Consider the following 26,514-nt stretch of genomic DNA (forward strand, 5'->3'; position numbering starts at 1 on the left):
AGTAACCTTTGACCCCTCCCAGATGTCCACCGCAATTCTCTATTGTGTTAAAAGCAGTTCTCTCCCCTCCTCCTGTTACATCATCGCTGCTACCCCACAGGCAGCTGCTGTCCCATCCATATTTAACGCCCATTACTTAGAGATGAATTGCCATCTTCAGAGGCATCGCTGTTACATCAGTGCCAACATGGGACTGGAAGAACAGCATGAGTAAACGTAAGATCCTACGCAGCACTGTAAGTGGCTGTCTGCAGCTCTGCTGACAGTTTGGTTCATATTACTCTTTTTTTTTTTTTTTTTTTTTTTATGTGGTTTGAGTGTCAGATATTTGGATTATAGTTGTGACTTAACATTCTCCTTTTTCTGTCTAGTTTGCAAACCTCAGTTGTAACCGACACATCATTTCTGTCCTCACTTCAGAGTCTTAGAGGGTGACCTCATTTGTCTCTCTCTCTCTCTCTTAGGCTGCTGGAAACCGATGACACAGAGGAGCCAAAGGGTAAGACGAACTCTCCACTTTCACTGCACTCAGATCCTCTTTTGTCTCACAGACTGCTTTTATCCCTGAACTCATTCAAGTTCTCTCTATTACTCAGTGTTAAAGCAATACTGAGCTCATTGCTGATGTCAGATCACCTACCTGGTTTTATAGATGTTGGCTATTTAATACTCTGCCACTGCGGAGGAGTGAAAAAAAACCCCCAGATCTACTGCTCTGTTTTGTTCTCTGAGTAATTTAAAGTGAATGTTTTTCCTCAAGCAAAGTTTTTTTTTCTATCTCCAATAATAAAGGAGATAATGTTTGGCACGTGTCTGCAGACTTATGTTCAAGAACTGTGACTTACTGGGTGGATGTGTTTTACACATGTGTGGCTTTCTGTGCAACTGTCTGATTCTAATGCAAGTACACTGGAAGCGTGTTTCAGCCAGCTAGCATTATGAACTAATTTTGGAGAATCTGCTGCTATAGAGAGGAGAAAATGGCGGAGTTTACACATTGGGCCGCTGGCTGGTTTTCCCACTCACATTCAGCCACCCGAGCCCACAGCTTGAGTCTGTCAGTCTGTCCGTCTGTCTGTGTCAGATGAAGTGCTTAGTCATGGACTGCACATATTTGAAAGTATTTATAATATATAAAATATGTATATGATGTATTTTAGTAGGATTAAGCCTGATAAACCACATCATTAATTTAGGCAAAACAGTATTGTAATGACTACAATACTACAACAGAATACAAAATAATGCAGAATACTGAGGACTTCCTTTGCTTTCAATGATTGATTCTCTGCCAGTAGTAGAAATTGTACTTCGAAAGAACCATAAATACAAAAAGAGGAAGAAAGAATAGCCAGTGTATATCTGTAATTGACAGAGATGTGTGTCTGTGTCTGTGTCTGTGTGTGTGTGTGTGTGTGTGTGTGTGTGTGTGTGTGTGTGTGTGTGAGTGAGAAAGCAATAGAGTGTGAGAGCATTGGTGGTGCTTTCGCACGGCTGATGAGCTTCCTGTCCCTGTCCAGGCTGGCAGAGGATCCAGTGCTCTGAGCCAGAACCCCTCTTGTGGTCACATCCAGGGTTTCCCCAACGCTTCAGCTCTCCCACGCACCAGCAATGCATATACACACACACACATACAACCGGTTCACAGTAAACATATTGTGGAAGCCATTAGTTAGATGCATGTTTCCACTGCACAAGTGCGCTGTCATGCTCATATTAGCAGAGTGCATTCAGAATGATTTCAGTTCACTGTGACTTAAAGTAAACTCTCCATTGTAGTTCTGCTTTAAAACCGTATGCAGATTTGAAAAACTCTACACTGCTCCTCAGAGTTGGCTAATATTCACATTTGTGCAGACAGTATTGGCCATTACAAGGTCAAAGGCCCATCCAATAAGCTCTCAGCAGCTATGACTGAGCAGTCATTTGAGATGGACGTAAACACTTATGGAAAAGTCAGTGAACTTAAGTGGAGGTTTTTCCATCTCTTGAGTTTTTTTCTCTGTCTTTCGCTCTCTCTCTCTCTCTCTCTCGCTTGCTTTGGATGTTGGATGGATGATGATGTGAAAAAGATTGGACTGGAGTCAAAGCTAAGAGAGTACAGTCTGCAGGGGAATCACCGCTCTGCAATGCGTATTGTGTCATCGTCTGAACTAAATCATGCTAAGTTCTGGACAGCAGGGGATCTTGGAAACATAAATTTATCTGAGTATTAAAAAACTAGAGCATTAGGCCTCAATGGAACAACTTTCTTTCCATTGGAAAAGGGGGGTTTGTCAGAGACACTATTTGGATTTTCAGTTGTTTTCTTTGGATGGAGAACAATTTTAGCCTGAAATGACTTGTCAAGGCAATAAAAACAGATTTGTGGATTGTGAGTGTGTTGATTTAAGAAATTAGTGTTTCTTTATACTCTTCTTATCCGGACTAAAAGAAAACATTACATTTAGTGATTTCCTTTAGTTCGGATAAGAAGATTATAAATCTCAGGGCTGTTTTTGATTAGAGAACTCACATGAGAAATATTTATCTTTCTCTCTCGCACATATGCACACACACAATCAGGGTTTTCCTTTCTTTACAGTAAGACATCCATTATCTCACATAAACTGATAGACGCAGTATGGTTTTACCTCTAAATCTATTGGAGCCCAGTGACTTTTCAAACTCACCCTGAGGCCAAGGAAATATCCCTGCCGTCATTTCCTTTTCTGATCCAGAGACACCTGTGTAGAATTACTGAAGCCAATAAGATTACATACTGTCACTTTTCCTGGCTACATGTTTTAAGTTGTTATCCCCACCAAGAAAAAACTTCCACTGTCAAAAACTCCGTGTGTGTGTGTGTGTGTGTGTGTGTGTGTGTGTGTGTGTGTGTGTGTGTGTGTGTGTGTGTGTGTGTGTGTGTGTGTGTGTGTGTGTGTGTGTGTGTGTGTGTGTGTGTGTGTGTGTGTGTGTGTGTGGCATGCATCTAATTACCTAAATCTACCTTTGTGCACCTTTTGTGCATGCAATTGTATCCTGTATTTACAAAAAGCTAGTGTATTGTTGGCCATGTCTGACCTCACCTCACCATCTCCCAGAACAATGTATTATGTTCTGGATAGCAAACACACACACTGTCTGCCTTAAGTCCTCATTCTAAGGTGACTGATCATATGATACTTCAGTGGCAGGAAGCAGTTGTCCTCTCACTGTTGTAATAAAACTCAACCGTGTGTGTGTGTGTGTGTGTGTGTGTGTGTGTGTGTGTGTGTGTGTGTGTGTGTGTGTGTGTGTGTGTGTGTGTGTGTGTGTGTGTGTGTGTGTGTGTGTGTGTGTGTGTGTGTTTATTCTTTTTAGTTGACGAGAAGCATGTGGACTCAGCCAAAAGGACTTCCAGGATGTCTCTTCTTAAGGTATAGTATTTTAGATTTGTCTGCTCATTCCCTTCATCTAAATGTTTCTCGCGGTTTTGATTGAGTACACATTGTGTATGTGTGTGCGATTGTCTTTATGTAGCTTTTGCTCAAATTTAGATTTCATAGCTCCAAATGATAGCACACACTAAACCAAATCCAAGTTTCGAAACCCATGCATAAACTTGTGAGTGAAGTCACCGATGTTATTTCTATATTTTTTCGACAGTCTAAGGTTAACTCTTTTCATTTCCCTCGCCAATTTACTCCCAGCCCTTTCCAACGCAGCTGGTGTACGCTTCAACCCCCCTGGATCTTTGGTCCATTAATAACAAATTGAGCTGTTCCATACAGCACTGAGCTGTCCCGCACGTTAATGCACACTCGGCCAAAGTCTTGACTACACACACACACACACACACACACACACACACACACACACACACACACACACACACACACACACACACACACACACACACACACACACACACACACACACACACACACACACACACATACACACACACACACACACACACACACACACACACACACACACACACACATACACACATACACATACACACACACACACACACACACACACAGTCTGTGGAGGTCTTAAAACGACTATGGGAATAAGAAATCTAGAGAGCTTAAAGATCCATTCAGGAACACAACTTGATAATGCCCCCAATCCTATGGGAGATATACACACGTGTGTACTTAAAAATATAGACAGTATTTGTATTTCCCAGGCTGCTTAAGTTTCAGAAGTGGTAAATAGCTGTTCTAACTTGGCCTTCACAGGCCAGGAGCTGTGCCAAGGCTGGCCAAGTGAACCCAGATGGCCGCAAAACCTGCTGGGAAAACAAACTCCCACAAAAAGGCTATCTTACCATCATGCTGCTTTTTGTTTTTTCTCTTTTTTTTCTGCTCTCTCCATCCTTTGTTCTGACCTAGATCTCTGTTATTTTAAGGTGTCTCACTTGAAAGTCATCAGCTGTAACAGATACTCCTTCGCTGTCTTCGCTTTTCCCTTATCATTCGTTTCTGATCCAAAATCCCTGTTGAAAGCCAGTGAGTCAGTGTCTCCAGCAGGAGAGACAGACCAGGATTGAGGTTCAAGTACGTCTGCTCTCCAGCATGGATGGAGGCAGTTAAATGTGTACATGGAGACTTCTGGAGAAAGATACAGCTCATTTATATTTTAAATTTCCTGAGTATATAAAAAACTTGTTTGTCAGAAGGCAATGCATTCATGCTGGGTGGAAAATAAGCTCATTTTTTATAATCAGTGAGCATAAGTCAGTTTGGAAGAGGCCTCTAATTCTGTAAGCTTTGCTGTGTAATTTTGTGATAAAAGAGCACTTGATTTCCGTTACTTGGCACACAGCTGGAGATCCACTTATCCTCAGTAGGTCAGCCCAGGGCCCCGGTAGAATGTTTAGTGTTTACTGACACAGGTCTCACACAGCTGCAGAGTTCTCACTGTACGCATGTGTGATGATTACACCAAAATGATCTACCACTATGTATCCACCCCTCGGATCTGAAAATGGACAGCAAGTCAGAATGAGAGTGACCCATTTAAGAAATTATTAAAAATGTATAAAGTCTCTTTGTTACTTCACTGTGATGGTTGAACTTCTTCGTTCAGATTGATGTATGGGTAGAGTTTGACAATAAAAGGCCATTTTCACATTCATCTGCTGAAGCGTGAAAGTTCCTCTGAGCTCACCTTAAATCTGATTTGAACGTACGAGCATAATTGATGACATCACAACTAGTTTGGAGGCAACCATGGTCCAATATACAACTTACACAAGTATGACGTGGTAAGCCTCCAGCGCGCATACACTTGAGAATGGACTTTTCAGTGAAGTTGGACACATTTAAACTTTTGAAATGATACATATGAATACATTCTGGATTTTTTTTTGAGTGAGGGAAGAAAGATGTAATTTATAAGATTTTTTTTCTTTTGTGGAAAAACTATATCAGACACAAAGCAGCATATTTTATGTCATGTAGTATGTCTGAGGGGATCTTTAACATTCAAAGATAGTTCAATATTAACAAAAACAAACCATAATAGCCCCCTTGAGGGCATTGTACTTTAATGTGGAAAATGCAGTAGCAGCAGTACTACTCTCTCTAGGGCTGCTCAATTATGGAAGAAATATAATCGCGATTATTTCGGTCAATATTGAAATCACAATAATTTAACACGATTACGTGTTGACTTCTGGAAAGATGTTGCAATTATTGAACTTAAAACAAATAAATCAAAAGTAAAAAAACACATACAACTGTGAAATTTACCTTAATACTTTTCGTATTTAAACTTTTATTTTTTCATTCAGAACATAAGAGAAAATAAGAGTTACGTTAATGAGCTAAATAATTGTTTTTCTCGATTATTCTGTTTTTGTGATCATTGGGAGCCAAAATCATAATCAAAATTACATTTCGATTAATTGCACAGCCCTAACTCTCTCTCGGTTTTAGTTTTGTATGTACTCAGGGTGGGTAGGTTTACTTCACAATCACTCGCACACTACACCATTGACCTGAACAACTCCTAGAGCATTTGAAGGGTTAACTGCTTTGCTCAAGTGTATGGGTGGAGTTTCATTCATTTATTCCCGCCCCTTATCAAGATTTGTTTTTTTTTTACAGCTAGTGTAGGACGTAAGCAGAATTTCTTGCAAACATAATCCTAACCTTTAGGCTGCCACCGCCCTTCTCTCTACCTGTAGGAGCTGGAGGGGTCGGAGGATGGAAGCAGCGGCCGACGTGCCAACGACAGGGCAAAGTGTCCACTAATGAGCAGTAAAGCAGAGGAATCCTCTACCAGGTAGGCATGTTGAAACAGATTTTTATTAACAGCAAAGTTAACTTCTAAATGAAATACTGTGACTGAGACTGTATTATTGTTAAGTGTTGGACTAACTGCAGTTGAACTTTGAATGGAGACTTCTTTTTCACCATTAAAGTCATAGATGTTGTGGTCTGCGGTACATAACATATGCCACAACACGAGCGAGTAGAACAGATTTACCAACTGACACACTCACACACAGGCCGAGCAGACAGAGCGGAGCACAGAGGTAATTACAGACCAATTGAAAGGCTGTCTGATGTGAACAGCTGCAGAGATAAACCAGATAAACCTGCAGAGCTTTCTCTCTCTCTCTCTCTCTCTCTCTCTCTCTCTCTCTCTCTCTCTCTCTCTCTCTCTCTCTCTCTCTCTCTCTCTCTCTCTCTCTCTCTCTCTCACACACACACACACACACACACACACACACACACACACACACACACACACGCGCGCGCACATGCAAAAACAGACAACACTCAGGGCTGTGTGGTAGCCATGGTGATGCAAACCAGACTAAAGTTAATAGCTGCAGCAGTGAGAGCCAAACTGAACTTAGCACTATAACCACTGGAGTTAAAAGTCTGGACTGAGCTGCAATGTATATGTAATATCTATCTATTAGAAATGTCGTGTGTGTGTGTGTGTGTGTGTGTGTGTGTGTGTGTGTGTGTGTGTGTGTGTGTGTGTGTAGGCCAAAGACATAAGTAAGTTCATTCCTGTCCTGTCATATTCTTTCCGCTTGGAGTTTGAACTGACCCATTGACTATTTTCAGTTTCTTCCCAAGTCAGAAGTGATATCAGTTTGTTTGACTTTTTGCAACTGAACCTTTTTGATGTACAAAGATGTAAATGCCATTTTCAGCAAAGCTCAATTGCACTTCATGCAACAAACCAAACATTTTCATTAAAATAAATTAGGCTTATGACAAAAACAAAAACGATAGCAAAAAAAAAATTTGCTCAGGAGATGAGAATGCTAAAAGCAAAAGTGAATGTGTCTGAGCATTCTAAAGGTCAACAAAACTCCCATCAGACGAGGTTATTGTGAGCTGAGCGGTGTCTTAGGGAATTCAAAGTTCAGTGTGTTTATCATTATGCTGGCCCAGTGCGTATATTGATTACAAAGTTCTAAATCACGGTTTATTGGTTTCGGGCAACACCCTTTGTGTTGGCCAAAATCAAGGAAAACAAGGTATTCTGCAGTTGTGTACAACACAATTTTGACACAAGCTTTACTCAGATAGATTTAGTAACATTGACTTCAACGGTGGTTGTAATACATAAAAAAACAACTAATTAATACAAATGGTAAGCCAGCTTTTTCCTGCAATTCCATTATGTAATGGCTGAATCATTTTTACATCAAATTGAGGAAAAACATATTGTTTTCTTCTCTTCCTCTCTGTTTCCACCAACTTCATCCTTTTTTCCGCTCATATTTCAGCCTTTCCAAAACAGATATAAGCAAGTTAATGGATGATCAAGAGGCCACGGATGAAACTTCATTGAAGGAGCAGCAGGAATATGCTTCCCCGGTCGAAGAGACGGTCAGTATTTTCTTTCTCCATTTTATACATTACTATTATATATAGAACTAAAATGCCACATGGTTTCCATAACTCAGTAGGCTGAAATATAAAAGTCATTTCTCTGGATTGTGTTATGGAAAGATCATATTTTTGACCAATTCCAAAACTCTTACTCACCTTAACTTTGGCTCTCTTTACCTCTGGGTCTGGTTTAGTTTAGTTTTTTAGTTTTTGAAGTTGACGTGTAGCTCGTAATTCATGTCACTTATGTACAGTTGCACGCACGCATGCAGGCACGCACACACGCACTCTCTCTCTCTTTGACTTGTCTGGATAAAATGTGAACACTTCACCCAGATCTTAAACTGATCCACACAAGGTTATGAAAGTATGTATACGTACTGTATACCACACACAAATGCCCTCACACCTTATACGCTCCGGTGTTTTTCATTTAAGAAGACCACCTGGTTAGCGTTGCACTTTTACCTGACCTGGCCTCTCGGTCTGCTTCTTCCTTCAACTCCTCCTAAATCAGCAAATCAGCACTCCCTCATAACCTTTGACCTGTCAGCAAGACGTCTGCTGTTGCTCCAGCTGCTGTTGTTTCGTCTAAGCAACAGCAGATTACACACACAAAAGGGAGTGTTTAGATGTTTCATTTCATGTTCATGTTTGCTATGTGGGTCTCTCTTGCAAAATGCAAAAAAAGACAAATTGGTCTTACTATTCAACAGGACAACAACATGAGGAAAATTAAAACCTGAAAAGAAAGGCCATCCGTAGCAGTTACCTGCACACTGTACAAACAAGTCAAGAGCCATCCATACACAAACGTTACAAATTAAATAAAAATCAAGTTAAGAAGTCATTGCACTTGCATTTTGAAAGTATTGCTCTTTGAAATGTTTTTTAAAGGCATGATCACATTCTTAAAATTGTTAATATTTTATTTTATGGTAACTTTACTTCACACGTGTTTTTTGTAAACATTTTTTCTTCTTCTTAGAAAAACATAAGTGATGTACCAAACAAGTCTCCCAGACTCAGACAAGGACAGTCTTCACAAACTTTCTTGACACACACTCTTCTTTTTCTCCACCACACTCTTCTTTTTTTCTTCTTACTTATGTCGACTAAATCCCTTGAACATACTCGACCCTATTAACCCAGACTTTCTTGATTACAGCAGTAGGTCAGTGAAAGCAGAAATATTAGTAGTTGAAACAGGAGTATGTGTTTGTCAAAAAGAGAGAGAGAAAAAAGGAATTTCACTGTATGTGTGGAAACTGCAAAGGATCTGAAATTGGAAAATGTCGGTCTTGTTAAAGTATGCAACTTTAATCGTCTTTTCCAGATATTATAGATATTACGGCTGGTAGTTTAAAAAGCTTTCTTTCTTTCTCCTTCTCAGCCTTTCAGTCTCCTCTCTGACAGAGCTCTCCCCCTCAGCAAGAACAGAGACGCCTCTCCTCCTCCCTCTCCTCCCTGCCAGCGTGCCTCGCTGCAGCGCCAGGACTCTGGGCCTCGGGGCATCAAGGGAATCCTAAAGAAAAGCCGCTCCACCAGTGTGGAGTCGGACCACAGCGAGGCCTCGACGCCGGACTGCGCGCCAGCCCGACAAAGCAGTGTCACCCTCAGCCACCCTGAGAGCGAAGAGGAGATGGAGGAGATGGAGGAGGAGGAGATAGAGGAAGAGATAGAGGAAGAAGTCAGTGGGGAAAATGACAGAGAGGATGAGTCATTAACTGATGATATCACAGACGGAGGGAGCTTCAGCATGGACGGACAACAGAGGGAGGGAAGCAGCAGCAGCAGCAGTAGCAGAACGAGCTTCGAGGAGAGGCGGAGTCCCTCGCCTGACGAGAGTGTGGAGAAGACGTCCACAGTGTCGGAGGATGTTGAGGAACTGGACAGCAGTTTGGATGGAAGCCAGGGCTCCTCACTCAAACAGAGGTCTTTGGATGTACACAAACAGCATGTATTATTATAAAGTATAAGGCCCGAATGTGCAGATTTTTGACTATGCAAAGAAAAGGGAATTAAACAATATGAAATGGACTTTGAATTCATTTGAGGCGTATAACTAATGTACCCAGAAACACAGTCATTTTAAAAATGTCACAAAACCTTAAATATGCAGTAGTTGTAACATATATACTATAAACCTGGGACCAAGTAATTGGCAAGAAGAGAAGCTTTTAAATATCTTTAATACTCAAGTTAAGGCTTTCCAAGATGCATAGCAAAGGTATGTTAGATGGTATATTGTCATAGGGAAAGAACTAATATGTCTTCTTGCCTTTTTCAGACTGGCAGAGTTCACTAGTGAAGGTGAGCAGAAGGATAGACTGAAGAAGCCCATACCATCCAGTCTGATCCAGACATCACTGGCGGATCGCTTCGGTCAGCTCCAAGATGCCGAAAATGCCTGGATGAAAAAGGTAGGTTCTTAAAAGAAACTCTTTCTTTGTGTTGCGGGGTTTAGTAGTCAGTTAGTGAGTTGGTTGGTTAGTATGAATAACTGGTTTAAGACTGGAGTTGGAGTGCAATAGTTTTTTGGGGTGTGGAAACAGGCAGCAACGAGCAAATGCTGCCACAAGTTTAGGCTTCCCCTCAGCTTTGTGTGCAGGGAAAGAGGAGATTTGGCTGCGGACACATTTCTTCCTCTGCTGAATCAGGTTATTTCCCTGAGTTGCTGCCAAAATGGTGTGGGGTTAGGAGGGCTTGGGGGGTGCAGCAGATTTGAGAGTGGTGATGCCAAAGCCCAGAGATCCAGGGCTTAGCTGGCCTCCCAAAAAGAAAGAAAAACACGCCCTTTCCCCTTGTAAAAATAAAAGCCTACACCATGACCAAACACCTGCAAACCTTCCAAGCAAATGCCTGCTTCCTTTTGTTGGTTTTTGCACTCTCCACTCTTCTCCTGTCCTCAAAGATGAAAAAGAATTCTGTCCATAAGCAAGCTTTTGAGTTCTTTATAGACTTCCATGTCTTACAAAATATAAACATCCAGAGTAAACCGTTTTACACAGGTCACCATAGAGGGTTTAATGTTTAACACATCTTAAGATAACTGACATATTTGGAAGTGGTGATAGAAGAGCATGCAGGTTTCTACATGTTGTCTTCCTACACAAACAAGACCACCCTTGCTGAGTTTTCAAGTGGGAAAACAACACTAGACTCTATTATAACCATTCCATGGACAGTGCAAGTAATGAATTGTACTACAGCAGTGGAAAACCCCTATGAGTGCCACATGGATATCCCCAAAAACAGTAGATTGGACACTAAGATTGAAGTGATGTCATGTTTATTTGAACAGGGCATTTCTTGGCTTGACATCTGTCCAGCTTAATGATCCTCTTGGGGGATTTCTGGTTTTGGGCTCATCCTTTATCCAAGGATGAGCTAACCTTAGACTAAATCCACTCTTAGTCTGGAAAAAGCCACTTAATAAGTAAGTACAGACAGCCAACAATTTGAACAAATCCCCACTCAATAAAATACTGAAAACTGATGTCATTTTATGTTTGTGTGGTCTGTCTTCATTATGATAAGTCAACACAAAATCCATAACAATTAATGGCACACAAACTGCATCCTCAACACTCACACAAATGGAAGAGGGCCAAACTGGTGTCCAAAATTCTATCTGAGGTTTTTGCATGTGAATTGGTCTGAAACCTGCTGGGCTCTCTAGCTGCTACCATAGAGCTCTGGGAAACTAACTCACATCAGAGATGTAGATAATACATGGTTTAGCTAAATGAATGGCATGGAGGCCTTGTGGTCATTAGCTATGGGCCGTTTCCTTGCATGTGTATTCTTGTTACTTTTCCGTGTCTCTCTTGAGGAAAGGCCGTTGGATTTCATGTTTAGGCATGTCATTTTATCTCATACACTGCCAATCCGGAGCAGATGTTGTTGCTCTTTGGTTGATATGTGGGAGACCAGGGACTGTAACATGCATGGTATACACCATGGTCATCTTCAACCAGCTCCAGATGTTTCCTGTTTAGCCTGCAAAGCTGTTTTTTTTTTCTTTTACACCACGGCTGTGTTGTAAAGTGAGGTCTTCTTGTAAATTAAATTTAAAGAGGGTCTGTGTTGTCTTGAATAATGATTGTTAACCATAAGTTACATTAACTGTTTGCAACATGTCATTAGTTAATGATAAATTGAATCAAAATAAAAATAAAAAACTGCTGCCTTGCTAAACTTAGTTTTGACAGTACATTAAATTATAAAGTGTACTGTTGACACAGACATTAAAAGAATGTTTTGGACTTTACATGTATATTCCAGTGATGACTCATTGAAGAAGTCTGATGCAGTCCATTAAGACTAATGATCGCTTGGAAATATTGTCCCTGGTGTGTTGATTACCAGAACAAGTATTAGATATAATCCTCTAAAGATGAGCGGATTATCTCTAATACATCATGAGTGTGTTGAAAAGGGCTCTTTAAATAGGCAATTTAAAAACACAAATGATTACTTGAAAGGAATCCGATTTTTTGTGTTAAATCCAGCAACAGGGTGAGACATTTTCACTTGATTATAACTAAACTGTGTGGCTAGTTTCATACTCTCGCTGCATTGCTAATGGTGTTTGCCCTCTCTGCATGCACTGTTATAAACGGCCTACTTCCCTTTTCCTTGCTTTCCCATTCTCCTAATCTTTATGCCAGGCTTTAAACGACTCATGTCTCTTCTTTATTCATACATGTTGCCCTGCTTTGCTCTTTCTCCTCCATACTCATCTGATCATTTCCCTTTCCTCTTCTCCTCTTGTACTATTCCTCCTTTAACCCTTCTTTCCAGTTTCCTCTGTCCTCACCTGCGGACTCTACCCCTTACTTTGACTTTGATACCTGCCGGTCAACCTTTCCCAGTCCCGTCAGGTGAGTGTGTGTACGTACATACGTACAGTATGTACTGTATGTGCCTCATTGCATGGACTTAATCCCGGACGTTTTTTGGCCCTTATTTCTCTACCTGTGCTCTGGACAACTTCTCACACACTCTCTGAGGATTACCACTGAGAAATCAGAGCTGTCAACACACTTGCTGTTGGTACATGAATGTGGTTTGCTGGCCTTCAGCTGGTCCATATCTGTGTCAGTGGTTTGGCTGAGGTGTATGCCTGCCTGCACCGTACAGTAAGGCAGGACTGAGAAAAAATAGTTTCCTGTGGGGGTTTGAAGCCCAGGCCCTTTCCTCTTCTCTCCTCTCCTCCCCTTGTCTCTGCGGTCCTGTCAGGCCAAGGTATTTCCCCTCTCTGATTGACTCCAGAGATGGGCTGATAGTTGGAGGGGAGTCTGTGAGTGTGTGAGATGACAGATATTGTAGTTTGCATGCATGGATAAGCATTATTCTAATAAGAGACGATAATGTGATGTAGTGTCCAACAATTGGGGGTATTTAAAGTTTAAAGGTACAAGAAACTTTACCCAGTTACCTTTTTTTTGTATATAAAATTTGTTTGAACTTTTGTCACATGTCAGGCTAATATTTGACCACTCCATGCCACATGTTTGACATTAAAGTTCAAACAAACTGTGTGCGCAGTGAGTGAGAGAGAGACAGAGAGAGGGTGTTTGAGTGGAAGATTGTTTGAGGGAAACTGGTGCTTTTCCATTTTGTTACTACATGGCTGTTTGGATATTGTAGCATATTCAGGACAAATATCACACCACAGCCTGTCACTCCTCAGGCTTGTTGTTTAAATTTGACTAGATTTATATTACATGGCACTGCAATTTCCAGCTCCTTCATTGCCATAGTATCAACCATGATTGGTCAAGCAGAGCTGGAGAGTTTTGCTCAGGGACGATATGTTGTTAGACACGAAGACTGTTGTGAGGATTAAACATTTGACTTTACAGTCACAGAGTCTCTTTAGCCTGTTTAACTCAGATCTCAGTATTCTCCCAAACAGGTCTCTCTTGAGAATGAGACCCTGTGTCTCAATGAGATCACCTGTATTAAAATAACGTAACTTTTTGATATTAATGAACGTCCGTTACATTCAAGCAGTGTTGCCACAGTTACTTTGGAAAAGTAACTTAGTTACTTTACAGATTACTTGATTTTAAAAGTAACAAAGTTAAATTACAATTTACTTTATTAGTTACATGCAGCAGCTGCCGACAACACCCCTACAGCCTCAACATAAATGACAACCGGTTTTCTGTGAGGCAGCTCAGCGTTGCCAGTAGTAGGATCTTGTTTATTATGGCACGAAAGAGAGCGAGTCAGCCGTGTTTAAGGGCAGCATTTCCGCTACAACATAGGCCTACTGCCCGACCAACTTCTTCAACTGTCCCCCACTTACTGGTTTTACACCGAAGTCCAGCTTTTGTTGTTTGGGTGCTGGGGGACCTCCTGCTCTCTGCTTCACACCACCTGCTGGTACTTGCTCTGTAAGTTTGACTGCAGTGCTGCGACTCCAAATGGTTCTTCAAATTTGACGTAGTCGCCACCAGCACAGAGTGTAGCCTACAATGGACCTTAATATTGCCGTCTTTAGCTGACACAAACTCTAAATAGTGACTGTATTTCCAGCTAGAAGCGCGCATCTCTCTCGTCCCTCCATTGTTGTTTACGTTTGTGTCACTGCATGGTACACGTGAACTGTCCACATGCTGAAAACGTGACTTGTCGCATATGTGACTTCACTCCCCGAGACGCAAGAAGAAAGCAAAAATATATATTTTTACTAAGGGAAATGACAAATAGTAACGCACATTGACTTGGATAAGTAACTTTAATCTGATTACTGGTTTGGAAATAGTAACGCGTTAGATTACTCGTTACTGAAAAAAGTGCTCAGATTAGAGTAACGCGTTACTAGTAACGCATTACGTGGCATCACTGCATTCAAGCCATTGCCACATGAGTTGCTACAAAGCTAATTATCAGCTCCACAAAACTCTCTCTGTATTTCTCAGTATGGCTATGTTCAGACTTTCGTGCGCAGAAACTCGAGTGAAGATAATTACCTCTTCTGAAGAGTCCATCATGTATTTTTTTGTTTTTTTGTTTTTTTAAACATTTAAACATTTAAACATTATTATTTTTTGGGGCATTTTAGGCCTTTATTTTATAGGACAGCTGAAGTCATGAAAGGGGAGATAGATGGGGAATGACATGCAGCAAAGGGCCACAGGTCGAACCTGCGCCCGCTGCGTCGAGGAGTAAACTTCTATGTATGAGCTACCCAGGCACCCCCATCATGTTTTTTTAATCCTCCGTGTCCTCCTTGGCTACTAGCAACTGTGTGGAGGAGGGGTGGGGGCTGTGCGCGATCACGTAAAGGCTTGTATCATGTGGACGCGCCAACAGTTTTGTTGTCATTACTTAGAATTCGTCATGGGGGCGATAGAAATTATGCACCATAGCTTTAAATAAATACAAACAAATACAAATCTGCATGATCGTTTTGGAAATACTCTGAGATTTAGGTAATGCAGTAGTGTTGTTGTGTAAGTTGTTTTTTATTGATTCACAAAATAAATGATTTTTCTAATTTATTAATAGTTTAGTTGTAAAAGATATTGGATGGTAGCTGTAAGCATTACATTAATCAGGTATCCAAATAACCTATAGAATTACCCTATAGAATATATAGCATATTTGTGGTTTATGTAATGTGTTCAGAGTTTTTGTAGTCAATAAAGTATGAGTTATTGTATCCGAGAACTTTTTTTTTTTTTTTTTTTACACCCTGGACAGGTTGCCAGTATGTCACAGTGCTCTATTCATAAAATTGCTAATAATTGAGATTCAAATTTCAACAAGTTTAGAACTGTCATGAGCTATTGCCAGATTGATATTGAAGTCTGCCATTGCATAAAATATGACATATTTTTGTGTAGTTCCTGCTATTGTGGAGATACACAATTCATCTTGAAACTGTGATGCAGAAGCACAATTTAAACAAGCTGTGTCAGTGACAGCCATTGACTTCTCTAGCTCTAAAGACAACTGAAGCCCAAAAAAAATGTGGTCAGCTGTAGCTAATTAATGCTAAAGTGTGAGTTGGCAAAACTACAAAGTGAAGATTCCTATCTGTTGTCTGCATGCCGGTGTGTGTACTATTTACAGTCAGTCAAAGATGGTGATTTTGCACTATATCCTCCTTCTAATGCCACATTGACATCAGTGTGACTGCAGTTCACCGCTATAACCAAACATCTTTTTCGCTTTATAGCTGCTGACATCTGTGAATGCTTAGTTGACTCTTCAGAGCTTACAGTACAGATGATGCTGTGAATCCCAGTATGACAGGCATCAGATCACACAGATCATCGTTTATCCACAAAGAAAATTCCTCTGTGAATATGAAACCATACAAGCACAAGAACATCCAAGAATATACAGTATAATACATGCGAGCACCAACCATGTAGAGTTTTGGATATCCCGTTTTCTTGTTTTATTTTTTACAATAACTTTGCTTAATGCTGTTTATCTGCTTGGAACTTATTTCCTGAGTGTGTTTTCTCCTGTGCAGTCATAGTGTGGAGATAGGTCTGCCTTTTGAGACTAAACTGTGTGGAACTCACTGTAGAAAGGAAGTCAACTCTTCTGGTACATTACACTCAGTTAATTGCTCATTATTAGCAAAGAAATAAGGGGTGACAGCCAGTAAAAAACCCAGGCAGGGCCATAAAACGCTTCACATATTGAGGAGTGGAATATCATTAATTACTTTAAAACAGCTCAGGGGTCCAGTGGGTCCAGTGGGGGCAGTAAACCTCTGCTAATTCATTTTTAATGGTGGAGTTCAGGTGCAAAAATGGCAGCGGGAGTAAATCATGTATTGAAAGCAATAATGAATCGTGGGTGACGGATGGCCTCAGTCCAGTGTTAGTGTTTTATTGTCAGGACTCATTCTTCATGTTTTTTGGTTGTAAAAATGAAGTTTGAATAACACAGTAAAAACCCTTTGGAGGTAGTTGTTGTTGTTTTTTGGGAGAAGCAAAGCTCCCCCAGAAATAATTGGAAAGTAGTGAGATCTTTCATAAATCACTCTAAATGTATTTCTATTTTTTCTTCCATCACCATCACCAGTTGTGTCTCCTAACCTCATGCAACCTTTCTTGCTCACTCATGATTATTTAACTGTGTCTTCATAACTCTCTGTTCCTTTGTTAAATAAATGGACAGTAGAGTGAATAACCTACATTAAAAAAAAAAAAAAAAAAAAGTTAAAGTCTAAAGTTGTATTTGAATAAATGTTCCAACAGAAATCCAATGTAGATTTGGGGCCCAAGATGTCGCTGGCTGACAGGATGAAGATCCTTAAAGACAAGGAGGAGCAGTGGAAGAACAAAGGCAAAGGAGCAGCCAACGACTCGGTCCAGTTCACTGTGGCTGGACGCATGGCCAAGAGAGGTGAAACTGCAGTGTGTTATTAACTCAGTGTGGCTTGACACGAGTTGAGCATGCAAGTCCGTCTTGAATACTCTCTGTGCTGCTACATGACATAGTGTCTTTCAGGTCGTAGACTTTGCTTTACACTGGTCTTGTTTATCTAAAGAAAATGCAAATGAAAAGTTTAAAGGTTTAAAAAAATTAAAAAATAATGGAAAACCAACAACTAACTGACCAATATGATTTTGTGAAAATAGACAAACAATAATTGCCGCCTTTACAAGAGTATATAACAATTTTGCTGCATCACATTTGAGCCCCCATAAAGCGCTACTCAGCCTACAGTGGTTTACTTAAAGCCCATTAGATAGTAAGGGATATCTTCAGGATTGTTGGGATATACAGTGGGACCCATGATAACCAACCTAAAAACGATTCCCTTTAGAGCTGCAATGACCAGTCAATTAATTGATAAGGCGATTGACAGAAAATTTATCTGCACCAAATCTGATACTCTGACAGTTTCAGTATTTTTTTCTGGTAACATTCCCTTTCTTTTAATTGATTTTTAGTTTATCTAATGCAGAGATCTTTTAACAGGGGGTCCGGGACCCCTAGGGGGTCCTCACAGTCACTGCAGTGGGGCTTCTAAATTGTTGTTAATATTTGAAAGCAAAAAAAAATAAAAATTGAATGTCTTAACGTTAATGCAACATATTATTAGCAAATATAAATCCCCATGTATAATAGGCTTACTGGCCTATCGGTAAAGTAGTCACTAAGATAGCCATCCACAGATACAGTGTATGTAGTATGTCCTAAGGATTCACTGTGCCACATGTATGTTTAACATTAAACAATTATTATTATTTTCATAGCTTAGTATTGTATTCACTAAAAAGATATGTATAAAGACATTAGGTTGCCCTACACTTTATTGTAGATCCAGTTTAATATGCAACTTCATTTTTTACAATATTTAGTAGGGGTGTGCAAAAAAATCGATTCATATTAGTATCGCGATTCAAGCTCTACCGATTCAAAATCAATTCATAGAATTCCAAAAATCGATTCATAATCCATTTTTTTTTAATTGTATGTCTACTGCAATCACTTGGGAAAAGTAACTACATTTACATACTGTGAATCGTTTTTTTTAAATCAAGAATCATTTTTGAATCGAAAAACAATTTTGAATCGAATCTTGAGCCTAAAAATCAATATTGAATCGTGCCATTTTCTGAATCGTGCACCCCTAATATTCAGTGTTTCCTCTATGCTGACCCTGCAGTGGCGGGCCGCCACGGCAAAACCTCCGCCGCCACGGCCCCAGAAACAGGGCAGATACATAACGCAGTCGCAGCTGCGGTTGTAAGCGCACAGATAGTTCAGTTTAAAAAAAACAGCCACAACCAGCCGAACGACGAACGCGGCGCAACCAGTAACATGGCTCAAGTACGCCGCTCGACCGGCCGCAACCTAAAGGAAACACTGATATTAGTAGTTGGGGGTCCCTGCTCTGTCTCTCTTTCAGTTAAGGGGTCCTTGGTTTAAAAAACGTTGAAGAACGCTGCTCTAATTTAAGACTGTGCAGTTTGTCTTTCCCTAACTTGAAAGTAAACTGAATATCTTTGCATTTTTGACTGTTGGTCGGATAAAACAAGACATTTGAATATGCTTCCTTTTTTTTTTTTTTAGACAAAACAATGAATCTAGAAAATAACTGACAGATTAACTGGTGATGAAATTGACTGGTAGTTGCATTTTTCCCCCTGTTCTTCTTCCTCCAGGTCTTGTGACAGATACCGGAAAGGAAGAGTCACCTCTAAGTTCCCTCAAGAGATCTAATGCCACACCTGTGAAGCCGCAACAAGGTACTTAATCAATAAAGTGATGAACCCGTCAGTCTGTTAATACAGCAGATGTTGTGAATATTTAAGTATTGATACTTGGAACAGGACTCTTGTCCAGATAACCCAGATTTATCTTTATATTTAAATCATTTTAGTATTTTTTTAATAGCATTTGATACCTTGTTAAAACAATATTAATGCCAAAATTATATTTTTTATTGTAACACTGAGCGTACTAAGCCACGATTAATCAGGCCTCTGTTTGTTTTTGCTGGACAGAAATCTCCAGTAGAACTGATGTCAAGGTGGAAGGAGATAAAAGGCTCGACAAGCTGGAGTCTTTCCTTGACAAGCTCCACAATAAAGGTACAATCCCCCTGTTTGTTGTTGTTTTCCGCATGAGATGATATTTGAATACACATTGAGTTATTAAGGATCTATTGTGTGTGTGTGTGTGTGTGTGTGTGTGTGTTTTTCCAGATTTGTTTAATTTCAAACTTATTTACTGCCACATAGTTACAGTGTATATTGAACATTGCAGATAAGCATTTTAATAGATTAATCTACACACACACACACACACACACACACACACACACGATATCCAACACATTTTGAACATATCTGAATCACCTTACCCTGTCCTTGTTCTGTTCGCCAAATTCATAATTAGCGAGAGAAAAGTTCTGTGTAACACTTCCTGTTCCATTCTTCCTGTTTCCTGCCATGGTGCATGGGTCAGGCGTGAGTAATAGCAAGACATCCACCATCGAGGTAACGGCAGAGACGGAGAAAGAAGTGATGACCCTGGATGATGACGAGACGTTCGGCAACTTCTACAAATCTGTCTCACCGTCCACACCCCTGGACTCCAGTGTGGTTATGACGGAGGAGGACCTCAGCCAGATCCAGGCCGATACACCAAAGTTAGTTGATAATAATCATAACAACAATGAATGACAGTCAACCATTTCAACAACTTACGATTCCCTATTTCTCTCAAATGTCATTCTCAGGTCCTCGGTTGCTTGAGTTAAAAATGACCACTGTTTTGTGTATGCATGTCTTCAGGCTCACCTCAGCCGTAGCAGAACACAAGCGAGCAGTGCGACCAACGAGAAGGAACCAGGGCTCCAGGAACCCTCTGCGGGCTCTGGCTGCCCGCAACGACATCCGCCAGGTCTACACCGAGCAGAGGCTTAATGTGGCCTCACTGGAGACCAAGAGGATCCAAGTGGAGAGGAGTAAGACTGCACAAACTATTGCTATGCTATTACCCTTCTAACCCTAGCTAGGCTGTAGAGTCTTATGTGGCCCAACAGCTTCCAAGCACCACCAAAAGTTTAGTCCACAACCAAACTTTGCTGTGTAATGACTTTACCAAGTTATGTGTATGTCCTGATAAGCTTACGAGATTCCAGTGGCCTTTAGTGGTTTCTGAAGGTTGCAGTGTTCTCTAAAACTTGAATAATAACAGAAAGGCAAAAACAATAGCAAAAGAATGAGATAACAATGTTGATACTTAAATGTATGTTATTTATTTATTTATTGTGTCATGCACATACATACGGCCACATGGAAACTTAAGAGACCAAAATTGCAGTTGTAGTGGTGAAACATTTGTCAGACATTAGCCTTTTTTTTCTTTTTGGTCTGACAAATGTTTCACCACTACAACTGCAATTTTGGTGTCTTAAATTTTCATGTGGCCGTTTCTCTTTGCATGCAATAAATAAATAACTTACATAACCATACATACTGTAGGTTACTAAAGAGTGTAACCTGATGGGAAATTAAAGTTCTTTTATATTTTGGCCATTTTTTATATGCAGTTGCAAACAAGGTATTTTGTCTCCTGTCCCACACTCTACAAATAACATCTGCCACAAAACAGGTTCCCTACCTAAAACACAGCTCAGGTTGTTTAATTTTCAGTAAACACATTGCATCGAAGCTGGATTAGCTGTACTCAAGCACTGAAGCTGTTCTGAAGGTACAAGCGGCTGTACCTGCCTGATATTCATATACTGTATTTTGTAAGTTTAGTCTGCTGCTCGTGTATTTTCTATATTCAGTTCCTCTTTATAGATTCTCTTCACTCGTCTGACCTCAGTGACCTTTTCACAGGTTACACGGGAAATAAGAGGAAGTGAGCACCGCAGCTATGTGTAGGCTGTCTAGTACAGGGGCGGCCAAACAGTTCACCATAAAGAGCCACAAAAAAACACGCACCATAGCAAAAAGCCACACAACACATGCACGTCCATATTACAACAGCAACAGTGACTTCAGGATCTAATGAAAGTCATAATACATAGCAGTTTTCATAGTTTTTTTTTTCTTACTTAGATTGACTCAGTGGGAAACCTGACAGTCTTTGTTATCCACAATCCTTTTTAGGTCTGGTTGTATTCTGTTGTGGCCACTCTTTCACTCATTTGTCACTAGAGGGGCTTTCAAACAATCAGCAGTAAAAGGGTTAATGAGGAAGGTGATCTGTGGCCGCTTTTTTTCCTCAGGTTGCAGAATCTGTCCATAAAAAAAAAACTCTGCTGCATTATTTTTTATTTTAAAATAATTGGCAAATGCATCATTCAAATGTTTTTTTTTTTTTTTTAAACTTATCTGAAATGTTTTCAAAAAGTAAAAAAAAAATCTACCAATAACACAGCCCCCAGCCACACAGTAAGAGCCTCAAAGGAGCAGGCTAAGAGCCACATGTGGCTCAAGAGCCACAGGTTCGCCACCCCTGGTCTAGTATATAGCGCACATGAAAGGAGACATTCAAAAACATATCAGTCCTATCTCTTATGATCTATGTTCTAAATCCTGCCGTGGTCTTGTTTTTTATAATTAGTGAGATGGCAGATTAGATCAAGGAGTAGTAACGATTAGTGTGTCAGTTCAACTGTGTTCATTTCTAATTATCACGGGTCCTCTTCTTTTCTCTCCATCAAAGTGGCAAAACACTCCAAAACAAACCTGGCTGATGTGGCATTGGCGGGCCTCGCCAGCAAGGAGAACTTCCGCAAGATCAGCCTGCGCAGTGTGAAATCCACCGATGTTGTGACCAACAACAGTACGCTGCCTTTCAACAAGCTCATGCTCATCCGCGTCAAAGGTCAGAAATGCAGGCGAATGAACTGTGTGTTTTGTTTTTCTATTAATATTTGTTGAATGGAGGTGAGATGTGGCAGCACAGTGGCCCAATGGTTAGCACTGTGGTATCGCAGCAATAAGGTACAGGGTTCGAACCCAGGTAGTCCCTGGCCTTTCTGTGTGAAGTTTGCATGTTATCCCCGTGTCTGCATGGGGTTTTCCCTAGGTGCTCCAGTTTCCACAACCAATTGGAAATCGCTTTGGATAAAAGCGTCAACTAAATTACATGTTTTGTAATATAATGATGTACGGTGATCTATCACCCATTCCTTTTTATAATGAAGAGCAAAAAACATAACACTTAGAAGTGCTGTTAAAGGGAAACTCCCATGTGTTTCTTGTGTCTAAAGAAAGTTAAGACACAAACCAATTGTATTTGTTACAGATCTATACCAGTGATTTATGTTTCAGATTAAGCCTACGGAAGTATAAACTGCTTTGTCATCGTCTGTAGGTCGGAGGCACATCCAGGTGCGTCTGGTGGAGCCCACGGCCCACTCTCTAAACAGTGGCGACTGCTTCCTTCTCATAACGCCAAAGCACTGCTATATGTGGAGCGGAGAGTTTGCCAATGTCATTGAGAAAGCTAAGGTAGTGAACCTTAATGGAGAACCAGTTTTTGATTTGAGTGTTTAGACAGGCGTTGACACAGCATGATATAAACTCTCCACTTGAATACAGATGTGACACGTGCAATATGCTTTCTGTGACCAGGCGTCGGAGATGGCAGCGTTTGTTCAGGCCAAGAGGGACCTCGGGTGTAAGGCCTCCCAGGTGACAGTGCTGGAGGAGGGCATCAACACTGACAGCAGATGGGCCAAAGAGTTCTGGAGCCTGCTGGGAGGAAAAACCCAATACAGAGGTTCATACTCCCACTGAGACACTGTCTCTCTTTAACATCATCAGCTCAAGCACAAACACGAGTTTAATACAGTACATACAAAAGTAAAGTATTTTTTTAGTGAAAGTTAGTGACACTGCAGCCTCTGTTTCCATTTCACACATTTTTATAATATAATATAATGCTTTTTAGATTTGTTCTTTTCCTTAAGAACACCTCATTTGAAGGATTATATGTTTAAGCACTGGGGCCCCTGGCGACTTACATGCTTACTCTGCTCTTTGGGCTGTGTGGCTGTGTGGCTGTGTGGCTGTGTGGCTGTGTGGCTGTGTGGCTGTGTGTGTGTGTGTGTGTGTGTGTGTGTGTGTGTGTGTGTGTGTGTGTGTGTGTGTGTGTGTGTGTGTGTGTGTGTGTGTGTGTGTTGTAGGGGCAGGGGAGCCAGAGGAGGATGAGCTGTATGAGAGTGGGGTGGTAGACTCTAATGGAGTGTACAGACTCCAGGGAGACAAACTGGTGCCTCATGAAGATGCCTGGGCCTCCATCCCAAGTGTCTCCTTGCTCGACTCTAAAGAGGTAACACCACTACTCGAGTACTGACCTCATATGTCTGGGAAGTTTTGACGTGTGGAAAAATATTTTGATTCATTTTGCCGCTGGAAAAGTCTGGGACCTACATAGAAAGTGTGAAAAGGCTAGGGCTGTCCTCGACTCAAGAAATTCTTAGTCGACTAACACTTATACAAATTTTCGATTAGTTGATTTAATTGACAGAGCTGTGCGCTTTGAGAGGTGGTTAAGACTAGAAAGGACAATATAAATGTAGTTAATTAACCATCTGTAAAACTGAGTTTCTCCACAATTAATCCTGCAAAAGCACCACTTTAAATCTTGTGTTTACCATAAATGTGCTCATAAGTTTCTTGGAAATGAGTAATTAAGCATGAATAAGCATAAAAAATGACTAATCGACTAAAGAAATCTTAGTCGACTGAGACCAAAACGACCGATAAGTCGCCTAATCGACCAAGAGGTGGCAGCCCTAGAAAAGGCATGGTATAAAATGTCCATAAAGCACCCATAATAGTCCAGACAGACATTGTAATACACATTGTTTCTCTTGTTTTGCATGTTGTAAAAACCACAATCCATCTTCTCTCCCCCTTCCCTGTGCTGTCAACAACCCACACCAGGTCTTAGTGTTTGATTTTGGCACCGAAGTGTATGTATGGCACGGAAAAGATGTGTCCTTGGGTGACAGAAAAGTTGCCGTGAAACTGGGCAAACAGCTTTACAGTGGCAGCTATGACTACAGCAACTGCAGAGTCAACCCTTTAGATGCCTCCTGCCTGAATACGGATGTGCCTATGTGAGTATCACATGTTAATCCTACCACCTTTTGTAGCAGTCAACACAATTGTACACTGTGGTGCACTTTTTAGTATTTATCTTAGACATTTTGGACTTCATAAATGCAGTTTTACGTGATATAAGTGGGCATGAATGGAGAGGAAAGCAGGGTTAAGGGCTAGATTATTGGTTGTGTTATTGTAGCCCCTAGTGGTTTCATCTGGCCAGTACAGCTGCACAGAGGAGACTTTTTTTTTTTTTTTTTTTAATGACTTGTGTGTGTGTGTGTGTGTGTGTGTGTGTGTGTGTGTGTGTGTGTGTGTGTGTGTGTGTGTGTGTGTGTGTGTGTGTGTGTGTGTGTGTGTGTGTGTGTGTGTGTGTGTGTGTGTGTGTGTGTGTGTGTGTGTGTGTGTGTGTGTGTGTGATTTCCAGGCAGGGGGAAGGTCGTCCGAGCTGGACTCTGTTTGGCCGGCTGTCAGAGCACAATGAGACGTCCCTGTTCAGAGAGAAGTTCCTGGACTGGGCCGAGAGGAAGAAGGAGGAAGCTGCCCAAGTTGAGGAAATCAAGGTAGATGAGATTCGACTATACGTGCATTTTGATTTGTTGGGTGCTTTTGTGGAATAGTCTGAACGATAATATGTTAATATGTTGCAATTTAAAAAAAGGTACAAAAGATTTATTTTTTGAAAGGTACAGAGGTGAGGAAGGAGAGTGAAAATCCCTTGCTGATGTCAATGCTGCTTGATTTTTGTTTTCGTTTGGTCCTCCTTATCTTAATAGCTAGATAACGTAGGAGGAGGAGGAGGAGGAGGAAATTGGAGTGGTATTTTTGTATTGTTTAAAATGGTTTATTTTGTTTGACCGTGATATAATGTAGATGTGTTAAACACCGAATGGTTTGAATGTTGAAATTATTATAAATTTTTTTGTTATACATTTTCTTTTTGTTGTTGTTCATTTAAACATTATATATATATATATATATATATATATATATATATATATATATATATATATATATATATATATATATATATTTCTTCTATTAATCGATCAAAATAAAGATTTAATTTATTTACTGTATTTACTAAGGGTGTTTGCATTTGATTTAGCAGTGACTGTGTCTTAGTGTAAATCATTGACAGCTTTCAGTTTCTTTTATTTTCTTGTTGCCTGTTGATCTGCAGGTATCTGACAATCTGTTTTTAAAGGAATTAAAAAGAAACACTGCTTCTGTAGCCGCTTAATTCAGGAATATATCCTGACTAAAGTAACAAATTTAAAACTGACCAAAAACATTCTTTTTCTGCTCAGAGCCCAGTCCACGCTATGGAACGCCCCCCACTGGACATGGAACTGCAGCCATGCGACGCCAAGGCCCTGCTGGACAACGAGCCAGAGCCGGTGAAGACCGTCCTGGAGGGGGTGAACGTCCAGCGGGGCCACGGCCTGGTGAGGGCCGATGATGGCAGACAGGCAGAGTTGGCTACAATAGCTGTAGACGCCTGGCACATCAAAGAGCACGGTGAGGAGGAACTGCCCAAAGAGAGCCTGGGCCAACTGCACGAGGGCGACGCATACATCATTCGTTGGAAGTACTCTATCACCACACTTGGTGAGTCATGCAATTGGCACAGAGGTAGCCCGAAATACAGTGGATGTGTGATTTGGAAGGTTTGAACATGATGACAAAGTAGTAAAACCTGGGAGAAGATTAATGGCACTGACTTTAATTGTTAGTCGTGATGAAGTGCAACTGAAAAACAGCAGCTGTGCTTAGAGCAAAGAGGCAAATGTAAGTGTAGTTAACAAGGTTTGAAAGAAGACTTGCATTTTAGCAGAAGTCCACCAGGTTTACTCTGGTTCTGTCCTGTCCTGTTTTGTCAGTGGGTAAGCGACAGAAACCCGGGGAGCTGAGCGCCGGTGCTCCTGGAAGAGAGAGGACTGCTTGTTTTTTCTGGCAAGGCAGTCACTCCAGCATCAGCGAGAAAGGAACCTCGGCTCTAATGACAGTGGAGCTGGGCAGCCACAGGGGGTCACAAGTGGGTATCAGTTCATCACGGCCACACACAATCAATAAAATGTCACGTTTCGATGGTAAAGTTCCCGATTCAA

At 40.8% G+C, this 26,514-nt stretch overlaps 1 protein-coding gene across 1 annotated transcript in view; it reads left to right on the forward strand.

Annotated features, from left to right (window-relative positions):
• The window catches only part of svild (supervillin d), a 48,040-nt gene that overhangs the window by 16,738 nt on the left and 4,788 nt on the right, over window positions 1-26,514 (forward strand). The window contains exons 4-22 of the mRNA XM_028567887.1: window positions 465-499; window positions 3,343-3,398; window positions 6,164-6,261; window positions 7,730-7,832; window positions 9,229-9,770; window positions 10,126-10,258; window positions 17,072-17,219; window positions 18,989-19,072; window positions 19,331-19,417; window positions 19,794-19,977; window positions 20,123-20,295; window positions 22,011-22,172; window positions 22,665-22,801; window positions 22,925-23,072; window positions 23,479-23,624; window positions 24,242-24,417; window positions 24,831-24,966; window positions 25,714-26,014; window positions 26,287-26,441. Of these exons, the coding sequence (XP_028423688.1) occupies window positions 465-499; window positions 3,343-3,398; window positions 6,164-6,261; window positions 7,730-7,832; window positions 9,229-9,770; window positions 10,126-10,258; window positions 17,072-17,219; window positions 18,989-19,072; window positions 19,331-19,417; window positions 19,794-19,977; window positions 20,123-20,295; window positions 22,011-22,172; window positions 22,665-22,801; window positions 22,925-23,072; window positions 23,479-23,624; window positions 24,242-24,417; window positions 24,831-24,966; window positions 25,714-26,014; window positions 26,287-26,441 (3,004 nt within the window). The remainder of the gene's footprint in view (window positions 1-464; window positions 500-3,342; window positions 3,399-6,163; window positions 6,262-7,729; window positions 7,833-9,228; window positions 9,771-10,125; window positions 10,259-17,071; window positions 17,220-18,988; window positions 19,073-19,330; window positions 19,418-19,793; window positions 19,978-20,122; window positions 20,296-22,010; window positions 22,173-22,664; window positions 22,802-22,924; window positions 23,073-23,478; window positions 23,625-24,241; window positions 24,418-24,830; window positions 24,967-25,713; window positions 26,015-26,286; window positions 26,442-26,514) is intronic.

The sequence above is a fragment of the Perca flavescens genome, chromosome 21 (assembly GCF_004354835.1).
Source record: "Perca flavescens isolate YP-PL-M2 chromosome 21, PFLA_1.0, whole genome shotgun sequence".
NCBI lineage: Eukaryota > Metazoa > Chordata > Actinopteri > Perciformes > Percidae > Perca > Perca flavescens.